The sequence below is a fragment of the Polyodon spathula genome, chromosome 2 (genome assembly GCF_017654505.1).
Source record: "Polyodon spathula isolate WHYD16114869_AA chromosome 2, ASM1765450v1, whole genome shotgun sequence".
Classification (NCBI taxonomy): Eukaryota; Metazoa; Chordata; class Actinopteri; order Acipenseriformes; family Polyodontidae; genus Polyodon; species Polyodon spathula.
Genome location: NC_054535.1, coordinates 39,682,375 through 39,706,042, shown reverse-complemented (window position 1 = coordinate 39,706,042; position 23,668 = coordinate 39,682,375). Strand labels below are relative to the sequence as shown.

General features: G+C 37.3%; 1 protein-coding gene across 1 annotated transcript in view; it reads left to right on the top strand.

The window, feature by feature from the left end:
- Positions 1–23,668, top strand: part of LOC121326546 (centromere-associated protein E-like) — a 71,278-nt gene that overhangs the window by 31,965 nt on the left and 15,645 nt on the right. Inside the window, exons 23-51 of the mRNA XM_041269886.1 lie at positions 332–486; positions 1,445–1,756; positions 1,929–2,210; positions 2,444–2,587; positions 3,293–3,553; positions 3,662–3,877; positions 4,784–4,933; positions 5,099–5,335; positions 5,809–5,943; positions 6,049–6,261; positions 6,745–6,888; positions 6,997–7,224; positions 7,473–7,568; positions 9,961–10,164; positions 10,678–10,890; positions 11,125–11,220; positions 13,048–13,272; positions 13,506–13,601; positions 14,566–14,769; positions 15,326–15,442; positions 15,567–15,773; positions 18,897–18,992; positions 19,204–19,359; positions 20,220–20,327; positions 21,102–21,305; positions 22,250–22,366; positions 22,616–22,771; positions 23,020–23,127; positions 23,519–23,653. Of these exons, the coding sequence (XP_041125820.1) occupies positions 332–486; positions 1,445–1,756; positions 1,929–2,210; positions 2,444–2,587; positions 3,293–3,553; positions 3,662–3,877; positions 4,784–4,933; positions 5,099–5,335; positions 5,809–5,943; positions 6,049–6,261; positions 6,745–6,888; positions 6,997–7,224; positions 7,473–7,568; positions 9,961–10,164; positions 10,678–10,890; positions 11,125–11,220; positions 13,048–13,272; positions 13,506–13,601; positions 14,566–14,769; positions 15,326–15,442; positions 15,567–15,773; positions 18,897–18,992; positions 19,204–19,359; positions 20,220–20,327; positions 21,102–21,305; positions 22,250–22,366; positions 22,616–22,771; positions 23,020–23,127; positions 23,519–23,653 (5,015 nt within the window). The remainder of the gene's footprint in view (positions 1–331; positions 487–1,444; positions 1,757–1,928; positions 2,211–2,443; positions 2,588–3,292; positions 3,554–3,661; positions 3,878–4,783; positions 4,934–5,098; positions 5,336–5,808; positions 5,944–6,048; positions 6,262–6,744; positions 6,889–6,996; positions 7,225–7,472; positions 7,569–9,960; positions 10,165–10,677; positions 10,891–11,124; positions 11,221–13,047; positions 13,273–13,505; positions 13,602–14,565; positions 14,770–15,325; positions 15,443–15,566; positions 15,774–18,896; positions 18,993–19,203; positions 19,360–20,219; positions 20,328–21,101; positions 21,306–22,249; positions 22,367–22,615; positions 22,772–23,019; positions 23,128–23,518; positions 23,654–23,668) is intronic.

Sequence of the window (23,668 nt, the reverse complement as noted above, 5' to 3'; positions counted from 1 at the left end):
GCTGTTTCTTCACAGTAAACAGTGGCCAGACACGTTTTCATAAATTAATAACATGAGGTTTACTTGTGCTTTTTTGTAGCTGAACAAACGGAAATTTAATTTTAAATATTTTAACTCTTTAAAACAAATGTGGAAATGATGTAAAATGAAGGAGGGGGGAGGGGGCCACACCGTTTTGGTTCTCGCTTATTAAATTCCACACAACAAAGTCGCAACAAAAAATATATAATGTATACAGTCCCTATATAAAAATCGCTACACATGTCCAGCAAGTTGGGCACTATTTAAGTGAGGCATTTCAGAATAACGTGTTTGTCTTTTTTTTTTCCAGATCTGGTTGAACGTATTGAGCTAGAAAGAAGAGTTGCAGATCTAAAGAAGGAATTAAAACAAACGGTTGCAGATAAAACTGCTTTAAAGGAGGAGGTTGATGCTTCATCAGCACTCCAGCACCTACCTGAAAAAGTTGCAGGACTAATGAAGCAGGTGAGAAACGTGGGTTCACTGTGTAAGCAGGGGTGCATAAAGATCCTTTTACATTATAAAACAGTGTCTGAATGCTGCATACTTATTGATCCATCAGTGTTTCAAGTCGTTACAATATCCAGCAAAATGTCACAATTAGGAACTACTTGGGAATAAAGGCAAATCGCTTCACGAGTGCTAACCATGTATCACTGTGCCACGTAAAATCAAAGAAAACGCCTGTCTAGAATACCTGCTGTCAAGAAAGATACTGACAACATCACTTTTTAACTGTTTGCGCCCATGGCAATTGATGGTTACAAAACAAAACTGTATCAATTCATTAAAGTAACTCCTGAAACTGAAGAAAAGAAAGTTGACCCGTCACGCTAAGGTACAAAAATTTAACGGTGACGGACTAGAAAACTCAATGAAATATCCTTAGAATTCTATGGCAGTCAGAAATGGGGAAAGGTGAGCAATACAGAGTTTAATGAGTTACACAGAATTTACAACATAAAATGTGTTTGAGGGTACAAATAAAAAAACAGACAAAAAGGCCAGGATAAAACACATTGCCTCACAATTATGGAAATTACGGAAAAAAATTTTGTTCATTAACCTGAATAAACACTATGACATTTACCGTATTAGATCGACTAAATAGACAATCTGAGTATTTATTCACATTAAGACCACATCATAAGCATTATTTAATGATGTGTATGAGATTGAGGAATTACGATGACCACACAACACCCTCAAGCACAACAAGGTAGGTTAAAATATAGTAGCAGATTATTAGATAATACTAATGGTATAGAAAGGATAAAATTAAAAAATCATCGGGAGGTAAGTTCAATATACACCTCACTTTACTTCTATTAACACTGCAGACCATTGTGAATAAAACTCCAAAAAGGATCTATACACTAAAGAAATCCACAATACTAATATGTATGTATATGCCCATTGTTAGGTCTGTCGTGTGACTAATGAGCTGTGCATTGTGACATCTGAAAGAGAAGGCCTGGACTCGAAAATTGCTGAAAGAGACAGTAGGATTCAGGAATTGACTGAAGCTGCTAAGCAGGCAAGTGAGAAGCTGTCAGAAACCGTATCCAAGCTAAACGACGCAGAGATGAAGGTGGTGGACTTAATGCAGCAGCTCAGTGAAGTGCAGCAGTTAATGCAATCAACTCAAAACTGTGAACAAATCAAGGCTGAATCTGAGAGCCTAATAGCAGACAAAGAACAACTCCTAAATGATCTACAGATGCTGGAAATACAGGTTAGTCGATGACCATAATTCCTTTAGTATTGCTTGCATGTTTCTTGTGTTTTTTTAGACTGATTTGTAGATGTCAAGCTTATAAGGAAAAAAAATGTGTAACCATATTATAATTTATATTGAAATTTGTTTAAACAAACCAGTACTTTCAAATCTCAATATTTTTTTCAAGTTAACTACACTGTCAGATGAACTTAACCAGAAATCTGTGGAAGTGAGTGGCCTCCAGTCTGAGAAAGAAACTTTGACTGAGAGCCTGGACAGATTGAATGTAGAGCTGGAGCTGAGGACCAATGTGTCCCAGTTGGAGAGGATGGAGCAGGGTAACAAACTGCAGCAGCTCCATGGAGAGATGGAAGCTCTTAATCAAGAAAAAGATTGCCTCCAGCAAGTTCTGGAGACTGTGCAGTCTGAGCGAGATGCACTGACTAATGTTCAACAAGATCTAGAAAAGGTTTGTATTTAAACAGTATTTCAAATCTAACATGATCTGAATTTGTACAATTTGATTGCTGAAGGATTAGTATACAGTGAAAAGATGCATTTGCTACTAGAAAAATAGTTTCTGCTAAATATGCTGTAGACAAATAGGCATCATATTAATTTAAATTGTTAATAGCAAATTTTGTGCTCCCACCATGACCCTTAACAGTAATGAAACATTAATCGCTTTTGTCTTTTTTTTAGACTCTGACTGACCTATGCAACACTCGGGAAGAGTTGAACCAGACCCAGCAGTTGGTAGGTGGCCTGAAGAATCAGATTGAAGAAAAAGAAGCTCAGTTGGCCAGTATGGTAGAGAGAACATTGTCAAAATGTGTGGAGAAGGAGGTATGAAAACAAAACTTTAACCACACTTGTGTGCTGTAAAACCTCAATCGTTAAATGAAGATTATTATTTTAAAACAGTGTTGGAATTGGTTGCATATAAATATAAACACTCATACTAGTCTTTCTGATAACACCATGTAACAATTTTTTTTTTTTTTTTTTGTTCCTGGGTAGTAAGTGTTATTTCCTAATTGCTTATGCCTCAAAAGTATAGAAAATGGCTATTATTCCCCACAGACTTTGCTTTTGTGACCAGGACAGTGATATTTCAAAATATCACTATTTCCAATGGGAAAACGGGCAAATGTGTGTCTTTCTGTTCACATAAAGTCAGAAAAATATGATTTACAGTATAATTGTAAATCTCAAAACTACTCACTTCTAAATCTTTTGTAGTCATCTTTGTATCACTTTAGTATAAATACATGTTAATGTGGATTCACATGTGTGTCTTTGTTCACATAAAGTCAGAAAAAAAATTTGCACGTTTTCCCATTGGAAATAAATATATTTTGAAATATCACTGTCCTGGTTACAAAAGCAAAATTTGTGGGGAATAATAGCCATTTTCTATACTTTTGAGGCATAAGCAATTAGGAAATAACACTTACTACCCAGGAACAAAACTTGTGTTATATAGTGTAGTCAGATGAGCTTGAAAATGTAAAGTCTGAGACAAGCTGACAATTTATCTTGAATTCCTAGATTTCTGTAGATACTTTAGGCTATAGCAACCTATTGGCTGAGAAAGAGGAGCTGCTCCAGAGCCGGAACAGGCTTGTTGCGGAGGTAGAGTGCCTGCAGGAGGAATTGAGCACCAGTACATCTCGACTGGCGTGCATGGAGAGGGATAATCTAGAGCAGACTTGCAGGCTGCAATATCTAGAGGAGAAGATGGCAGCAACAGCACAAGCACGAGATGAGCTCCTTCAAAAACTGGAGGTCATGCAGGTGAATACTGAATCTGTGAGTATTGACTCAGTGCTTCAAAACTAAAGGTGACGGGTCACACCATTTTCACAGTGGATATTTTATTTAATTTTTGATTCAATTTATTTTGTTTAATTTTTTTAGGTAAACCAGGTTGCTGAGGAGTTGATAACCAGTGAACGAGATGATATTCTGGCTGAGAGGAGAAACACTGCACCGAGTTCAGACCTTCAGGTGGAAGTATTGCAAGAACGAATTTCATCTCTTGTTAAGGAGAGAGATGAGCTTCAAGAAATACTGGAAGGTGTCAGAACTGAAAAGAACCAATTGAAGGCTGACATGCAGGAGAATACTGAATTGGTGAGTCACATTTGGTATGCCTAAGATTATGTGCTTTAATCTGTTAGTTGGTGCTGTGTTTGATTTATACTTTATATGGGTTTAAACAGACCCGGACAAAGAATGAGGAAACTGCTGTATTATTTTTTACTTGGGGAATAATTATGTTCTAAAGAACAGTACTTGCTTTTCTTTGTTTAACACTTTCCTTTAATAAACTACATGTGGGAATTCTGGGTGTAGCACTGTGCAGAAACTTACATGTATTTCTATTTAATGCATGCTCAGTACATGTTGTACATTTTATGCTGAAACATCTGCCCAGTTTTCTAGGTTTGCAATTGCTGAAACCGTAGTTTCACAACAGCAAGGTTTGCTTGTTATCTTAGAGCTGCTTAATTGTAAATAAATAAATAAATAAAACCAACAAACATTTGCTTCTCTAGCCCCATACTGTTTAACAGTTAGGCACCTATGATTGAGACACAAAATTCTTTGACCATTGCTTCTGGCATTGATGCTAGAATGAAACCCTCACCTATGATACCAAAAGTGACTAGTTTTACTGAATAAAAAGGGTTACTGGTCCAGAGCTTATCTATAAAAATGAGTATAATTTATGATTTGTTATTATACAGTTGGTGGGATTGGTTTTGCCCCAGGAGTTTGTCAAAATGATCATTGTCCACTTTCATCCGTGAGTTAGCCATTGATGATGCAGACAGTCTGAAACTAACATAGCATCAAGTGCCAAAACATCAAACTTATTGCACAATGAATGGATTTCAAATAAGAACCCAAGTTGGTCCAAAATAAATCCATTCCTCTATAGTTGAGTTTGTTTTTTGGACACTGACAAATAGTCACTGAATTTAAGTCCTAGTTTTCATATTGAAGATGGGTGTGCTTTTCTTTGATTCTCTCTAGTCTGTTGAGATTCAGGAACAATTGAGAGTGTCCCAGCAGGAGCTTGAGCAGCAGCAGAGACTAGTTAATGAACTGAAAAGTCAGATTGCAGAGAAAGAACTACAGCTATCAAACATTGAAATCAAAGAATCTGCAAATTTGGAGGACAAAGTGAGTATGAATACTAGTCACATAAATGAGACAGAAGGTATGTAAATAATACAAAATAAACATTTCTGCATGGCAGTAAAACACTAAGAATAGAACATTTATTGCCCTTTTTTAAATAAATAACATGCATTATACAAACTTACAAATAACCCCCCCATCCTCCAGGTTCTTCAGCTAACTGAGGCACTAAACTTGTTAACCAGTGAACGGGACCACCTCATGACTGAGAGAGCTCTGGCATCAAATATGGCTCGGCAAGCAGAGCCTGAGCTTCACCTGGGAGAGCTGCAGGAACAGATTTCATCTCTCACTAAGGAGAGAGACGAGCTTCAGGAAATACTGGGGGGCATCAAAATGGAAAAGAAACAACTGGAAGCTGACCTGCAGGAAAACATTGAGATGGTGAATGTTAGAAAACACAGGATTGGGCTTTTCCATGGGTTGTCTTGGTATAATCTGCTTTGTACTGCTCAGGGTATAGGTTGGAGGTTGGACGTTGGTTTAGCATTCATGTGTTTTCTTCTGAGTTGTGCAGTACACAGAGTTACTTTTCCAAGAAAACAGTTAAATCTGGAAGTAATAATAGAGAGTCATTATTATAGTTCAGTTTAACTTGTGATTTGTAGATATTGAAAATTACTTTAATGGGTGTCAAAGGAAAGGACAAATACAAGTGTGATATAGTAAACTTGAGAGCATGTTGATTTGTCATTTGTTACATGCATTTAGAAACCAGCATACTTTGACTTGACTAGTGCTGTTAATGACCAATAAAGGAAACATTAAATTCACTCTATAGATGGGGTGGGGGCGACTTCAGTATACAGATGACCTTTTATCATTGTTGATTTTTTAATTCTAGTCATTTTATACAGGCTATTGATACTCAAGAAGAGCTGAGACAACAGCAGCAACAAATCACTGACCTACAAAAACAGATTGCAGTGAGAGAATCCCAAGTAGTAAGTGGTGAAGAAAACTTGAGTGGAATAAAAGAACTACAAGAAAAAGTAAGTTTGAGTTTATTGAAAATATTTCATTAACATAACCACACCCTGCACTATTGTAAGAGAAAATGGAACTGTTTTGTTTAGCATTTTTTCTGATTTAAACAGATGACTATGGAACTGAAAGTGGTAACCTGCGAACGGGATAATCTCCTGGCTGAGATGAGACAATGTAGTTCAAAGTATGAGCTTCAACTGGGAGTGCTTCAAGAACAGATTTCATTTCTCACTAAGGAGAGAGACGAGCTTCAGAAAATGCTGGAGAGTGTCAGAGCTGAAAAGAACCAACTCCAGGCTGACCTGCAGGAGAACATTGAGATGGTATGTTTTTACTTGGTATTTGCTATATACTTGTCCTATAAAAATGTGCATGGTTAGGCATTATAGTGGTTCAGCATTCTATTATTGTTAAGGATTTTATGTTCTACTTGTACTAGTTGGTATTTCAAAGTTCTTTTCATAGCACAAATTATCAAGTTACTTTACCAAAGGAAAATGGCTTCCAGGTATTTTTATCATTGTAGTCGCATGTTATGAAATGTAGTGCCTCCCTTTGTTACCCTGTAGTCATGAGCCATAGTTTGAAGACTGCTGTTTGTGTTCCACTTTATAGCAAGAATGAAACTGCTAGTGGAATGGCATTATAGGAAAAATGGGAGCCATGACCATACTGCCTTGTAACTGGTTCTGCAGTATAAAGGGAGACCACTGTTTACTGTTGTGTATTAATTATTGAATGGTACAGACCGTAATGTAATTTAACTCCGTTATTTTGCGATTTACAATTTTGTTCATGGCGTTCAGGCTGTAGAGACTCAGGAGCAGCTCAGAAGTACTCAGGAACAGCTAGTAAGTGACCGGAAGAGTCAAACTGCAGAGAGAAAATCTCTATTGACAGACAGTGCTGAAGAGAATAAGGATTCATTTACCGAAGAACTACGGGAAAAGGTAACATTTAAATTCATCGTGTCGACTGACGATCCTATTGAAACTCCAGAGTTTCAGTATTGCAGAAGATGTTACTGCTATTATCCACTGATTTTAAAATCTCTCCAGGTTCGACATCTCTCTGAAGAGTTGAAGCTCGTTACAGGTGAACGTGATCAACTCTTGGCTGAGAGGAGAGACATTGTTCAGGCAACTGAGACTGAACCTCAACTGGGAGTGCTTCAGGAACAGATTTCATCTCTCTCTAAGGAGAGAGATGAGCTTCAGGAAATACTGGATGGTGTCAGAGCTGAAAAGAACCAGTTGAAGGCTGACATGCAGGAGAACATTGAGATGGTCAGTATGTGATAAAATGAGAGAGAATTTAATCTGCCAGTCAATGATGTGATGTAATGTGATGTATTCACACATTTTGTGGCCTGTGTGTTTTACTGACTCAGTAACTAGACTGCTTTTAAGCTGATTTGCAATGGTTAAGGTTTCTTTTTAAATAGCTCCTCTAGAAGTGTGTGGTCCATTATAAACCAAGTACAGAATTGTAAAACTGTCTTTTTCTTTTTGCAACATTTCAATTATTTATGCAGAACATTGAGATTCAGGAAGAGCTCAGACAGCAGCAACAACTGGTCAGTGACCTGCAGATCCAGACTGCACAGAGAGAATCTGAACTGCAAGAAAAAGTAGGCTTGCATTGTGGATATCTTGTTGCTGTACGTAAACTGAGATGGTCAAATACAAGTCCTGATGTCTTATAGAAAATGTAATTTTGGATATTTCTTTGACAATTTTAATGGACTAATCTTTACAAAAAATTTACATCCTATGAAATGGTCTGTATTTTTTTTCCACTGTCAGATATGTTTAACTGCCACTTTTAATCCTCTGCATTTATTTCCCTTGCACAAGTATCCGCTATACTGAGAGACAGGCCTGTAATCAAATTGAGCAGGTTTACATTTACCTACCCAGCTGTTCAAATGCTGGACAATCTTTCATGTTCCTATCATCGTGCCCAAAATTCAATGCAAGTTAGGGTCCTGTGCAGGTCCGAAAAATGTATTTAATTTACTTTTTTTTTTTTTTTGACCCGCTTCCGACCAAGATCTGCTACTACAGGACTCAACCCGCTGCAGCACCGTCGTCTTCCCCGTGACCCTATCCGACCCGCAAATATTTGTCCTTTACGTACCGCCAGAGTCAACTGACTCTCACGCTGTCACATTCACACACAGATATCTACAATTCTCCACGGACTGAGTTTATACAAATGGCTACACAACATGATGGTTTTCTCTAGTCTGGATATATTTTAACATTGTAGCTTACAAATAAATATGTCCAGACAGGCTATTTAGCAGATATGGCCTTACCATCTATTTAATTTTGTCGTATGATTTCAAAAGCTGTGATATCAAGATATTGATATTCTGTATGTTTTGTGCATATAGTAATATATCTATGGGTATTTTGGGAATTTTACTGACATATATATAATGACCTACTATACAGTATTTTCTCAACACTGCTGCGTATGTATGAGTTTACCAATTACAAACAACATGTAAACATTTTAATGCCCAAAACACTGACCTTTATAAAAAGCATGACAATAAACCAAAAACAGGATGTTGAACTAATGCTGCTATATTATTAAAGAAGGTTTTGTACTTGCTCCCTCACATTTTTACCTTGTATAGATTCTCATGCAACTATTTTCTTTTCATGCGGTGCACTTTGGTGCACGATCTAAGATGAACATGTTTGCCCCCCCCCCCAGACAAATAAATACGTAACGTAATAACTCATGCATAAATTAAAAACCAAAAGTAGTGAGTTTGATCTAACTTCCTCACAAGTCCACAACTTCACACTCAGATCCAGTAATTTTACTGACAGTTCATTGAAACAAGAGCGACTCAGCTCAAAGACTGATACTATGCAGTAGAACATGTGATGTATCATGAAAGCGATTGGATGTATCTTTTTTTCCAAACCATAATAACTTTATTTAGTAAACCTGGAGAGTTCCCACAAAGATCTTCTATATAATATATTAACATAGAAGATCTTTGGTTCCCAGGTATGTGCGTATCCCGACGTGGCATTCGCCGTCTCTTAAACAACTCTCTTAAATAACAAAAGAGCGCTAACAATAACAAAGAGCGCTAACTAAACTTAACAGGCTTCATAACTTTGTCAGACCACTAATCTGACTTCTAAATATATTATTCACAAATCACAGATTTAATATACTTTGTTTTAGCCTGCTCTATATTCATGTCAAGTCACGGTTCCTTACCTTCGCACAGGCAGCTATTGTCTTTTGAAACCTGTCCTGTTATACCTGCCTGGCTTGTTAAATTACAAATAGGTGTATGAGCTTAACTGAATGACATCCATCGGTGTTCTTGGATAGCTTATGGCATTCTGGGAGTTTTTTTTTTTTCTTTGTTCCACCCACATTTGCCTACTTTACATTCCAGGGTAAATACTACTATCTGGGGTCCTATGTATCTCTCATCTACATTTATCCCTGTATACTACCACAATTTAATTTCGACAAGCACCCCACTACTAATTTATTTCACATCTTCTGGGCAGTTTCAGGAACAACAGCAATTTCACTTGGTAAATTTCCATCAATTGCATAGATGTTAGATTTGGCTTTAACCATTGTTCAAACAAGCTTACAGCCTACTTATATTTAAAGTGTGATTTCAAACTCCAAGGAACTCATGACAACATTCCCACAATAAGAGACAAACATTAACTGTTTGAACTAAGCATAACAGAAGAGCAAAAACAAAGTCCAATTGCCAAATTAACAATCAATTAATTGTTATCGAACAAGTATCAATTAGGAAGTCATTTAAGTGTCATAAACAACTCAGTGTTGAATCAGTAAACGAAATAATCCATAGTTTCTTGTGCCTAATGGCATTCAAACTAGTGACTAATTTTAGTGATTTCAACCTTTATCATTGGTTATCCCTTACCTAATGTTTGCATACTTAGGAAACACACTGTACAAATTGTACAGAAATATTTTAGTTAAGTGTGAAATCTTTTCAGATTAACCAGGTGACGGAGGAGCTGAAGTTGGTAACTCGTGAACGTGATCATCTGGCTGAGAAGAGAGACAATGATCAAGGACTAGAGACTGAACTTCAACTGGCAGAGCTGCAGGAACAGATTTCATCTCTCACTAAGGAGAGAGATGCGCTTCAGGAAATACTGGAGAGTGTCAGAGCTGAAAATAATCAAAATATAGAGCTGGTGAGAGGCTTCAAATTGCTAGTCAGTGATATGTTCACCTTTTCAGGGTGTTTTCTCATAGTACCATTCATAAAAAAAAATATTTTTTGTAACTGGCAAATTGTAATAAAACATTATTTTAGATGTGTGCTGAAGCTTTTGTCGACAGGTATTAAATAAATCCATACATTTTGTGTTAATTTCAAAAAACACAAATGTACTTCCCTCAGTTACAATTGAGCACCAATTAATGGCAAATAATTTGGAAGCTAATCTTCCTCTCATCAATGGCACATTTTTACTGCCATATGGAGGCCATAAACAAAAATTGTTCCGCTGTACCGCGCCTCTAAACTGAAAGTATACTGTCTCAGTAAGCAGTATAGCAGAAAAAATGTCACCACACATCTTCAGACCTAAATTATGCAACTTGTTACTACCAGCTGGCGGTCAGTACAGCATCTAGCCTGAGAGGCAGTTAAAAAGTCGTACAGAATATTTTAGTTCCATGTGAAATCTTTTCGGATTAACCAGGTGACGGAGGAGCTGAAGTTGGTAACTCGTGAACGTGATCTGGCTGAGAAGAGAGACAATGATCAAGGACTAGAGACTGAACTTCAACTGGCAGAGCTGCAGGAACAGATTTCATCTCTCACCAAGGAGAGAGATGCGCTTCAGGAAATACTGGAGAGTGTCGAAACTGAAAAGAACCAGCTGAAGGCTGACATGCAGGAGAATGTTGAGATGGTTAGTCTGTTGCATCCTAAAATGTCTGGCAGTCAGTGATGTGGTGTTTTCACACATTTGGTGACCATGTGTGCTTTATTGGCTCAGTAACTAGACTGCTTCAAGCTGCTTTGCAATGATAAGGTTTTTTTCCTGTCTTTTGAAATAGCTCGTCTAGAAGTGTGTAGTCCATTATAAACAAGTACAGAATTGTAAAACTTTCTTCTCTTTGCAATCCTTCAATTATTTATACAGAACATTGGAATTCAAGAAGAGCTCAGACAGCAGCAACAACTGGTCAGTGACCTGCAGATCCAGACTGCACAGAGAGAATCTGAACTGCAAGAAAAAGTAGGCTTGCATTGTGGATATCTTGTTGCTGTACGTAAACTGAGATGGTTAAATACAAGTCCTGATGTCTTATAGAAGTGTAATTTTGGATATTTCTTTGACATAATTTTAATGGACTAGTCTTTACAAAAAAATTACATCCTGTGAAATGTTCTGTATTTTTTTTCCACTGTCAGATATGTTTAACTGCCACTTTTAATCCTCTGCATTTATTTCCCTTGCACAAGTATCAGCTATACTGAGAGACAGGCCTGTAATCAAATTGAGTAGGTTTACATTTACGTACCCAGCTGTTCAAATGCTGGACAATCTTTCATGTTCCTATCATCGTGCCCAAAATTCAATGTAAGTTAGAGTCCTGTGCGGGTCCGAAAATGTATTTGTTTGCTTGCTTGTTTGTTTGTTTATTTATTTATTTTTTTAACCCGCTTCCTACCCGGATCCGCTACTACAGGACTCAACCCGCTGCAGCACCATCTTCTTCCCCGCAACCCTATACGACCCGCAAATGTTTGTCCTTTATCTACCGCCAGCGTCAACTGACTCTCACGCTCTTACATTCACACACAGATATCTACAATTCTCCACGGATTGGGTTTATACAAATGGCTATACAGCATGATGGCTTTCTCTAGTCTGGATATATTTTAACATTGTAGCATACAAATAAATATGTCCAGATAGGCTATTTAACAGATATGGCCTTACCATCTATTTAATTTTATGTCGTATGATTTCAAAAGCTGTGACTGTCGGACACCAACAAGTGAAGAAAAATTTGATTAGAGATCGTTTAGAGGAAGACAAGTGTCGAAGATCTTGATACTCTGTATGTTTTGTGCATGTAATAATATATCTATGGGTATTTTGGGAATTTTACTGACATCCTACTAGACAGTATTTTCTCAACACTGGTGCGTATGTATGAGTTTACCAATCACAAACAGCACGTAAACATTTTAATGCCCAAAACACTGACCTTTTATAAAAACTTATATTTAAAGTGTGATTTCAAACTCCAAGGAACTCATGACAACATTCCCACAATGAGACAAACATTAACTGTTTGAACTAAGCATAACAGAAGAGCAAAAACAAAATCCAATTGCCAAATTAACAATCAATTGTTATCGAACAAGTATCGAACCGTGAATTGACATGAATATAGTGCAGGTTAAAACAAAGTATATTAAATCTGTGATTTGTGAATAATATATTTAGAAGCCTGTTAAGTTTAGTTAGCGCTCTTTGTTATTGTGTTCTGCCATACTGACAGTGACGTCACTGGTTGGATAACTCGACCGGCTGGAGTATTTAACATAAGAGACGGCGAATGCCACGTCGGGATACGCACATACCTGGGAACCAAAGATCTTCTATGTTATTATATAGAAGATCTTTGTGGGAACTCTCCAGGTTTACTAAATAAAGTTATTATGGTTTGAAAAAAAGATACATCCAGTCGCTTTCATGATACATTACATGTTCTACTGCATAGTATCAGTCTTTGAGCTGAGTCGCTCTTGTTTCAATGAACTGTCAGTAAAATTACTGGATCTGAGTGTGAAGTTGTGGACTTGTGAGGAAGTTAGATCAAACTCACTACTTTTGGTTTTTAATTTATCCACTTGCCATAAACAACTCAGTGTTGAATCAGTAAACAAAATAATCCATAGTTTCTTGTGCCTAATGGCATTCAAACTAGTGACTAAATTTACTGATTTCAACCTTTATCATTGTTTATCCCTTACCTAATGTTTGCATTCTTAGGAAAAACACTGTACAAATTGTACAGAAATATTTTAGTTAAGTGTGAAATCTTTTCAGATTAACCAGATGACGGAGGAGCTGAAGTTGGTAACTCGTGAACGAGATCATCTGGCTGAGAAGAGAGACAATAATCAAAGACTAGAGACTGAACTTCAACTGGGAGAGCTGCAGGAACAGATTTCATCTCTCACTAAGGAGAGAGATGCGCTTCAGGAAATACTGGAGAGTGTCGAAACTGAAAAGAACCAGCTGAAGGCTGACATGCAGGAGAATGTTGAGATGGTTAGTCTGTTGCATCCTAAAATGTCTGGCAGTCAGTGATGTGGTGTATTCACACATTTGGTGACCATGTGTGCTTTATTGGCTCAGTAACTAGACTGCTTCAAGCTGCTTTGCAATGATAAGGTTTTTTCCTGTCTTTTGAAATAGCTCGTCTAGAAGTGTGTAGTCCATTATAAACAAGTACAGAATTGTAAAACTTTCTTCTCTTTGCAATCCTTCAATTATTTATACAGAACATTGGAATTCAAGAAGAGCTCAGACAGCAGCAACAACTGGTCAGTGACCTGCAGATCCAGACTGCACAGAGAGAATCTGAACTGCAAGAAAAAGTAGGCTTGCATTGTGGATATCTTGTTGCTGTATGTAAACTGAGATGGTAAAGTCCTGATGTCTTATAGAAAATGTAATTTTGGATATTTCTTTGACAATTTTAATGGACTAATCTTTACAAAAAAATTACATCCTGTGAAATGTTCTGTATTTTTTTTCCACTGTCAGCTATGTTTAACTGCCACTTTTAATCCTCTGCATTTATTTCCCTTGCACAAGTATCAGCTATACTGAGAGACAGGCCTGTAATCAAATTGAGTAGGTTTACATTTACGTACCCAGCTGTTCAAATGCTGGACAATCTTTCATGTTCTATCATCATGCCCAAAATTCAATGCAAGTTAGAGTCCTGTGCAGGTCCTTTTTTTTTTTTTAACAACCCGCTTCCGACATGGATCCTTTACTACAGCACCAAACCCGCTGCACCACTGTCGTCTTCCCCGCAACCCTATCCGACCCGCACGTGTTTGTCCTTTAGCTACCGCCAGCGTCAACTGACTCTCACGCTCTTACATTCACACACAGATATCTACAATTCTCCACGGATTGAGTTTATACAAATGGCTATACAGCGTGATGGCTTTCTCTAGTCTGGATATAGATCAGGCCGTCTCTCCAAACTGGATGACCGAGCAAGAAAGAGACTGATCAGCGAGGCTACCAAGAGGCCAATAGCAACTTTGCAAGTGTTACAGGCTTTTATGGCCAAGACTGGTCAGTGTGCATGTGACAACAATATCCCAAGCACTCCACAAATCTGGCCTGTAAGGTAGGGTGGCAAGAAGGAAGCCATTACTCAAAGCCCACCTTTTAATCCTGTTTTGAAGTATGCCAAACAAACTCAGGAGATTCTGTAGCCATGTGGCAAAAAGTTTCCAACCTTTTATCGTTGTTTGCATACTTAGGAAACTTACTGTACAAATTGTACAGAAATATTTTTAGTTCAGTGTGAAATCTTTTCAGATTAACCAGGTGACGGAGGACCTGAAGTTGGTAACTCGTGAACGTGATCGTCTTGCTGAGAAGAGAGACAATGATCAAGGACTAGAGACTGAACTTCAACTGGCAGAGCTGCAGGAACAGATTTCATCTCTCACTAAGGAGAGAGATGCGCTTCAGGAAATACTGGAGAGTGTCAGAGCTGAAAACAATCAAAACATAGAGATGGTGAGAGGCTTCAAATTGCTAGTCAGTGATTTGTTCTCATTTCTTTTCAGGGTGTTTTCTCAAAGCACCTTTCATAAAGAAATTACAATTTGCCAGTTACAAAATATTTGTAATAAACATTCTTTTGGGTGTGTGCTGATAAGTTTTTATCAGGAGGTATTAAATAAATCCATACATTTGTTGATTTGAACACATACAAAAAAAATGTCCTTTCCTTAGTTACAATTGAGTACCAATTAATGGCAATTAACTTGGAAGCTAATCTCCCTCTCATCCGTGGCACATTTTTACTGCCATATGGAGTCAATTAAAATCAGTGCATTGTTTGACAGGTAGTTGGTGAAGATCTGAAAGGATTACTTTTAAGAATATGTGCAGCCACCTCCTGACACCAGCTTAAGTCTAAAAACGTATCACAACAATCAACCAATTTATAAGTTGTTTTAAGGTTTTCAAATTGGTATTTCATAAATTATCTAAAGATGTGTTCTGTGTTTCCTTTCATCCTTAATATGTGCTTAAAGTAATTTAACAGCATTAAAAATTCTTCATACAGGCTTCAAAGAATCAAGATGAACTAAGATCTGTGCGGGAAGATCTGAGACAGCAGCAGCAACTGGTCAGTGACCTGAAAACCCAGACTGCCAAGAGAGAATCTGAACTACAAGAAAGAGTAAGCTTGCATTCTGGATATCTTGTTGCTGTACTTTAAACTGGGATGGTCAAATACAAGTCCTGATGTCTTATAGGAAATGTCATTTTTGTTTTGATAATCAGTTGACTTTTTGTCTTATTAGTTAAACCAGGGGACTCATGAACTGAAGCTGGTAACCAGTGAACGGGATCATCTTCTAGCTGAGAGGAGAGATGCTGCAGAACTTGGAGATTTGCAGGAACAGATTTCATCTCTCACTAAGGAGAGAAATGAACTTTGGGAAATACTGGAGTGTGTCAGAGCTGAAAAGAACCAGATGAAGGATGACTTGCATAAGAACATTGATATGGTGAGTGCTGGAAAGCTTAAGAATTTCCTGCACGGAAGAGGATATTTGATCACGGCCTAGGCTGTTACTGGCAGAAAAGAGACCCAGCAGGTGTGAATTATAAAACTAAAGTTGTTAAATAAGGAATATTCAGCAAAATTACCCAGCAGTAAATTAGATGCTTACAAGTGCATAAAAAAAAAACAATTAAACAAAAGTACTGTGCAATGTAACAAATTGTGCAGTTGTATTGGGTATTTCTCATACTACCATAGCACAGCAGGTAAAATTAAAATAAAGCAACAAAGACTAAACAATTTTTATGTTGACGTAAAGTCTTTGAATTGCAAGATTGAAATAAAGGAAAACCGACTCTTTTTTTAGTTAGTCCTCTGAAAGAGAACGCCTCCGATCAGAGAGAACAAGATTGTACAGCGAGTTGCTGTGCTCAGCGTTGGCTATGTTTGCTACAGCATTTATGTATCTGAAAGAATTGTTTTTATATTTGGGAGTCGGTTGGATGTTGCTGACCAAAACATGTCAACGTCAATTTCCCCTGATTGTTCAGCGCTCTGGATTGTGTCGGGTGCCACCTTCCCAGTAAACAAAACAAACTCCTATTCTGGAATGTCACCGATGCCAGGAGTTGAAGCGTAATCCTCCTTGGGATGAGACGCTACAGGAATTCTTCTGGGGTTGACAATCCTTACACATTTCAGGAACTTAATTGCAGGCTGCCCACTCTCAGTATCACTGATGTACTACTTCAGTTTTTCAGCTGAGTTGTCAATAGCCAAACGAAACAGGTGCTCTAACTTGCAACTTTGATCGGTTGTTACATTGTTGACATCTTCAACCCTGAGAAACCTTTTGAGCGTTTTCCTCCAAAAACTGAATATGTCTCAAAGAAAATGGAAGAACTACTCTTTTTCTCAAAAGTAAAGAGAGTGCACAGTCTCTGGCTTTCAAATGTATTCATTAGGTTAATGATTGGCTTGCACACACCATTAATGAAATGCATCTTAATCTTCAAAATTAAACATTGGGGTTCATCTGACAGCATTCTTTCCAATTCCCATGTTTCAGTTTGACGCATAAACCCATTTCTTCTTCAACAAAGCCGTGATAGTACTGGAAGTGGTTTGCATGGTACTGAACAGCAACAAACCAGCTGTTCCATCTAGTTGCTACTGGGTCTAGTGCCATTGTTGCACTGGGAACTTTTTGCCTTCCGGTAATTAAGTACCTCATCTTCCTGCCCCCTGCCATATAGCACATTGTGTGAGAAAGCTCTTACCATTGACATTCTTGAATGGCTTACGAAACCCCACCACCACTAGGTTAATTATGTGAGCAAGGCATGTTACATGGATACTATCAGGGAAGCAGTCCTGAGCTTACTGTTTTTGTAAGGTTTTTTTTCGTATACGCATTATCCGTGTCAAAGACAACCACATTGTTATAAGCTGTTTTGTAACTGTCTGACTAACTGCTTGAGACAGTGCTCTGATTTTGCTTTCTGCATGAAGTGCGTTTTAGCAAGATAGGAGGACACCTTCCCAGTACCGTCTTTCACTAGTGGGGCAAGTAAAATGTTAAGTACATAGCGGGCTTCATAGTCAGTCAGTTATTACATCGAATAGAACTGACACGTTGTTATCCTTCAGTTTGTCCTTAAGTTTATTTTTCTCAGTTTTGTAGACATCTGTAAGATATGCGTCTTGAAGCTGGTAACCTCCTGGAATTGCACCACCATTCTTGACTTGAGTATTTAGAAATTGGCGTACGAAAGGATGGTACATTTTAGATAACGGGATGTTTGCAGCAGCATAAATTAAGACCTAGTCACGGACAACATCCAAGCGCTCACGTTGTGCTGTTGTGGTTGTGTTGAAACACATTAAGTGTACACTGCGTTTGTGATTTTCTCTGCAATGAAGGTTTTGTCTTTTTAAATGCTTCTGTGATTTGGTGAGGTAGTCCATTGCACGTTTTGCAAAAGTTTTCCGCCATCTTCAAAAACCTGTTCAGGAAAAAATTTTGCTGCTGTATTTGTAATTAATGCTCCCTTTTTGTCCCCTCGTTGTGATCCGCCATTTTTAACGGTCTTAAGGGATATTGTGCAGTATTATGCGGCAATGCGTGATCATATGTTTTATGTGTAAAATTGCACAGGCTCCCCCGGCGTGTACAACATAAAAGGTTCAAACTAAATAATAAATCACTTGGAGGCTGGGCATTAGCCTTCACTACTAGGTTGCAAAACAATACAGAAATCACAGCACAAACACTCACCCCCAAACTCCTACAACAAACAGGATTTCTGGCTCCTTTTATACATGTGGCTTAACTCCCAACTTAACCTTAACTCCCCAATTAGCACCAAATACCTAATTGGGAAATTGCCACAATTGTGATTGCTGGCAGGGATAGGTTGAACGCAATCCTTGCCAACATTCCATTCCCATAAACACACACACTATTTACAGCAGCAGGGTTTTTGCCCTGTCACAGACAATTACGATATAATTTGGGAAGGGCATTCTTTAGCATGTGGTTTTGAGTATTGGGATGGAGGTGCCTGTTCATCTATATCAAGGCTTCTCAAACTCCGTCCTGGGGACCACCCCCCATTCGTGGCTGCTGGTTTTCATTCCAACTGAGCTCTCAGTTATTTAACTAGACCCTTAATTGAACTGATAATTTGCTTAATTAGACCTTTTTACTTGTTTTCAGCTCTTGAACAGTTACATATTTCAAGTTAGCTGTAACATTTTACAAGTACCTTGAACTGCAACTGTTTAAGCTGAAAACAAGTAAACTGTCTAATTAAGCAAATTATTAGTTCAATTAAGGGTCTAGTTAAGTAATTGAGGGTTTGGTTGGAATGAAAACCAGCAGACAGCAGGTCCCCAGGACTGAATTTGAGAAACCCTGATCTATATGTACAGTATGTGCGTATCTATTTATGGTGGCTGAAAGGGTTTCTCAAGTACTACAAGCTTCAGAAGGTCAAATAGCACAAAGTTCAACTTAGAATCCTCCACGGACGAGTGAGTATTAACTTATAAATGAAAGTATTCTTGCATTATTAATCGTGGTGTGTGGTTTTTATTTATTTATTTTATTTGTGTGTGTGTTTAGGCCATAGAGACCCAAGAGGAACTGAGACAGCAGCAGCAATTGATCAGTGACCTGAAGAACCAGATTGCAGCAAGAGAATCTGAACTACTCGAAAAAGTAACTTTTGATTCTGGTTATTTTTATCCTACCTAAACATTTATATTTAGTAGGATAGCATTCCTTTTTATTATTATTTTAATTCCTTTTGTGCTGTGGCAACTCTCTCTCCAACTTTTAGAAATTTAGATAAAGAGTTGTGTCGGACTGATGAAAAGTCATCATTTATAATAAATATCATTTAGTTTAATAATTTGGTGTTCATTTTCAGGTAAACCAGGTGACAGAGGAGCTGAAGTTGGTGACAGGTGAACGGAATCAGTTGTCCTCTCTCGCCATGGAACGAGACGAGCTGCAGGGAACATTGAAGAGTGTCAGAGCAGAAATGGACCAGCTCAGAAAGACCTCTGAAGAGATCTTGTCAACTGTGAGATTTGCTATATGAATGTATTTAAATCTTCATACTTTTTTTACGGTGGGGGGGTTTTACAGAATCATGTATCGCACTCTGCTAAGAAAGAGGAGCAGCTCCAGAGCCGGGACAGGCTTGCTGCGTAAGTCGTTTGAAGGAGGAATTTTTATTTAAATTTTTACTTCATTATAAAATGTATATTTTACTTATACATTTATTCTTTGTTCATAGCTGTAGGAATACATCTAAACAAATCTTTGATCAATACTAATACAGTCAGCGCCGCTTTATTGGGATGCCGCGGGAGAAGGAAAAATATCCCTAAGTAAGCGGCTGTCCCAATTAAACGAGGCAGTTGATACGACCTTAGTTTTTTTTATTTTTGATGAAAAGAATAATGAAATCGCATCACATTATCATCAAATGTTAAATACGTTATTTTAAAATACAAGTGAATGATTTGTTTATTCCTAAACAATTTAATTGCACCTGCAATGTTGACACGGCAACTTTCTTTGCAAGAGCCGCCTGAGAAACCACAGGAGGCTCCTCCATCAAGAGTTCAACGTGATTTATGCAAGTCAAAGCGTAATCACATGCTCTCTGCACTCTGCTACGGGATCTTGCTCTGAAAAGCAATCTCCGTTCATTATTTGAAAATACTGTATCCCAATTAAACGAAGTGACGTCCCCATTAAACAACATAAATAGCGCTGGGAAGAACAGTCACACTGAGTTATATCCCATTTAAGCAGCAATCCCAGTTTATCAGTATCCCAATTAGGTGACACCAACTGTATTTCTGTTTTTGGTCAAATACTATATTTAATGTATTAAGACAACAAAATCTCAGTTGCAATTGCATTTTTTTGTAGTCTGAGACTCAACTGAAGCACCAACAGCAAGTGGTTGAGGAGTTTAAAAACCAGGTTGCTGAAAAAGAAGCTCAGATATCAAGTCTGCAGCACAAACTGGCAGAAGAGGTGAGTTTTAATTGTGTTGCTGTTTGGTCTTGAATACATTGTAGTGAAATATAATACGCACATGTCTATGGTATATTAACAAATGCACACTGGAGAATTGAAAAATAAAGCGATTTTTATGGCCACAGTGTCCTGGCCTACTCCCACGTAAACCCATCATTCTCAGACAGATAATTACGCTTTAAAAATATTTTAATATAATGTGGAAAAATGACAATATTTTATTAAAGAGAGATACATTGTACACATCAATTAATCCATTAACCTAACCTTTTAAAGATGACATCAACTGTAAATTGAACTAACAACGTGACTTTTGCCCCTCATCCTGGGCTCTTTTTTTTTTAGTTTAGTAGGAACACCACAAGGATTTGCTTGTCATACCAATAATATGTGTTCTCATCTTCTTAGTGACCACATTCCCACAATGTGAGAGACAAACATTTTAACTGTTTGAACTTAAGCATAACAAGAGCAAAAACAAAATCCAATTACCAAATGAACAATTAATTGAATCTCGTTCTCGAACAAATATCAATTAGGAAGACATTCAAGTTCCATAAGCAACTCGCAAAGTGTTGAATCAGTAAAGAAACTGTTACTTTAGATTATTTTCTGTACCTCATAACATTCAAACCATCGACTGAAAAAATGTTTACCAATTCAACCTTTTATCATTGTTTATCCCTTGTCTAATGTATGCATACTTAGGAAACGCAATGTACAAGTCATACAGAAATATAGGAAATATTTTAGTTAATAAAATCTTTTCAGATCAACCAGATGACGGAGGAGCTGAAGTTGGTAACTCGTGAACGTGATCATCTGGCTGAGAAGAGAGACAATGATCAAGGACTAGAGACTGAACTTCAACTGGCAGAGCTGCAGGAACAGATTTCATCTCTCACTAAGGAGAGAGATGCGCTTCAAGAAATACTGGAGAGTGTCAGAGCTGAAAACAATCAAAACATAGAGATGGTGAGAGGCTTCAAATTGCTAGTCAGTGATTTATTCTCATTTCTTTTCAGGGTGTTTTCTCATAGCACCTTTCATAAAGAAATTACAAATATTTTTTGTAACTGACAAATTGTAATAAAACATTCTATTAGGGTTAGTGCTGGGATGGACACAGGATGTTCATGTTCGGATAGTTGCTCACAATTTAAATATTTGTTTGGATATTTTGTTCGTTTTCAAAAACTAATAAAAGCCATTATATTGCTGACTGGGGTGTGATCCCTGTGTGTACCTTTATTTTACAGCAAGACATTACAATATGTAACACTTTAAAGTAAGGAATATGTTGTGTAGGACTCACTTTATCCCAGTTAATGAACTACAAAACAAAGGATGCCAAATAACATTTCAAATTAAATGTTATGTTTATTCTCAAAATAAATAATACATAGAAACCGCATTTGTTTATTTATTACCAATTAATAACAATTTACTTGGAAGCTAATCTTCCTCTCACCCTTTGCACTGACATTTTTACTGCAACGTGGAGGCCATCAACCAACATTTTTCTGCGGTATGAACACTCTAAACTGAAAGTATACCTTCTCAGTACGGCAGTATAGTAGAAAAAATGTCACCACACATCTTCAGACCTAAATTATGCAACCTCTTACTACCAGCTGACGGTCAGTACAGCATCTAGCCTGAGAGGCAGTTAAAATCGGTGCATTATTTGACAAGTAGCCAGTGAAGATCTGAAAGGATTACTTATAAGAATATGTGTAGGTGTATCAAGCAACAAACAATCAAGCAATTTACAAGTTTAAGTTGTAAATTTAAGTTTTTAATTTGGTATTTCATGAAATTTATAATGATGCATTGTTTGTTTTCTTTTATCCTTAATATGTGCTTAAAGTAATTTAACAGCATTATGATTGTCACTATTAAAAAAAATCTTCATGCAGGCTTCAAAGAATCAAGATGAACTAAGATCTGCTCAGGAAGAGCTGAGACAGCAGCAGCAACTGGTCACTGACCTGAAAACCCAGACTGCAAATAGACAATCAGAACTACAAGAAAAAGTAAACTTGCATTCTTGTTTTTCATCCTACCTAAACGTTTACATCTAGTAAGACAGAATTTACTTTCTTTTAATTTTTTTTTTTTTTTTTTTATTCTATTCCTTTTCGTGCTGTTGTAATCCTGTCTCCAGCTTTGTTTTTGAAGGACCGATGAATAGGAATGAGATTAAAAGGGTTATGTGAGATATTAAATAAGTCATGATTTATGATAAATCTACAGTTTTAATACTTTTGGTGTTCATCATTCAGGTAAACCAGGTGACAGAGGAGCTGAAGTTGGTGACAGGTGAACGGAATCGGTTGTCCTCTCTCGCCATGGAACAAGGCGAGCTGCAGGGAACATTGAAGAGTGTCAGAGCAGAAATGGACCAGCTCAGAAAGACCTCTGAAGAGATCTTGTCAAATGTGAGATTTGCTTTATAACTGTGGAGCAATTGTGTTTGTTATTTAAATCTTCATACATGTTTTTAGGTGGGGGGGATTGCAAAATGTATATTTACTTATACATTGTTATTCTTTGTTCATAGCTGTAGGAATACATCTAAAAAAAACTATTTGATCAATACCAATATTTCTATTTTTGGTCAAATACAATTTTAATATATTAAGAGACATAAATCTCAGTTTTTTATTTTTATTTTTTTTTCCCCTAGTCCGAGACTCAGCTGAAGCACCAGCAGCAAGTGGTTGAGGAGTTTAAAAGCCAGGTTACTGAAAAAGCAGCTCAAATATCAAGTCTGCAGCACAAACTTGCTGCAGAGGTGAGTTTTAATTGTATTGCTGTTTTGGTCTTAAGCAGATTGTACTGAAATATAATCGGTACACATCTGTGGTAGATTAACAAACGCACACTGGGGAATTGAAAAATAAAGTGGGTTATGGCCCACAGTGATCTGGCCTACTCTGACAAATAAAATAATGCTTTAAAAATATTTAAATGTGGGAAAATTGTTTTATTAAAAAGATAGATACATTGTACACATCTAATACATTAACCTAACATTAATGATGTCGTCAACTGTAAATTGAACTATCAACGTTGTCTCTTGCCCTTCCTGATAATTGATGTATTTGGCTCTTTTTCTAGTATAGTAAACAAGTCCTTGTGTTTTTCCTGTCATATCAATAACATGTGTGTTCTCATCTTTTTAGTCCGAGAATCGAGAGATATTGAGGCAAACCCATGAAGAGTTAATGCATAGACGTCAAGAAGTTGAGCAATTAAGGTGCCAATTTGCTAAAAAAGAAGCTCAGATATCTAACATGCAGGAAACCCAGGCACATAAGGTGAATGTTCTTTTG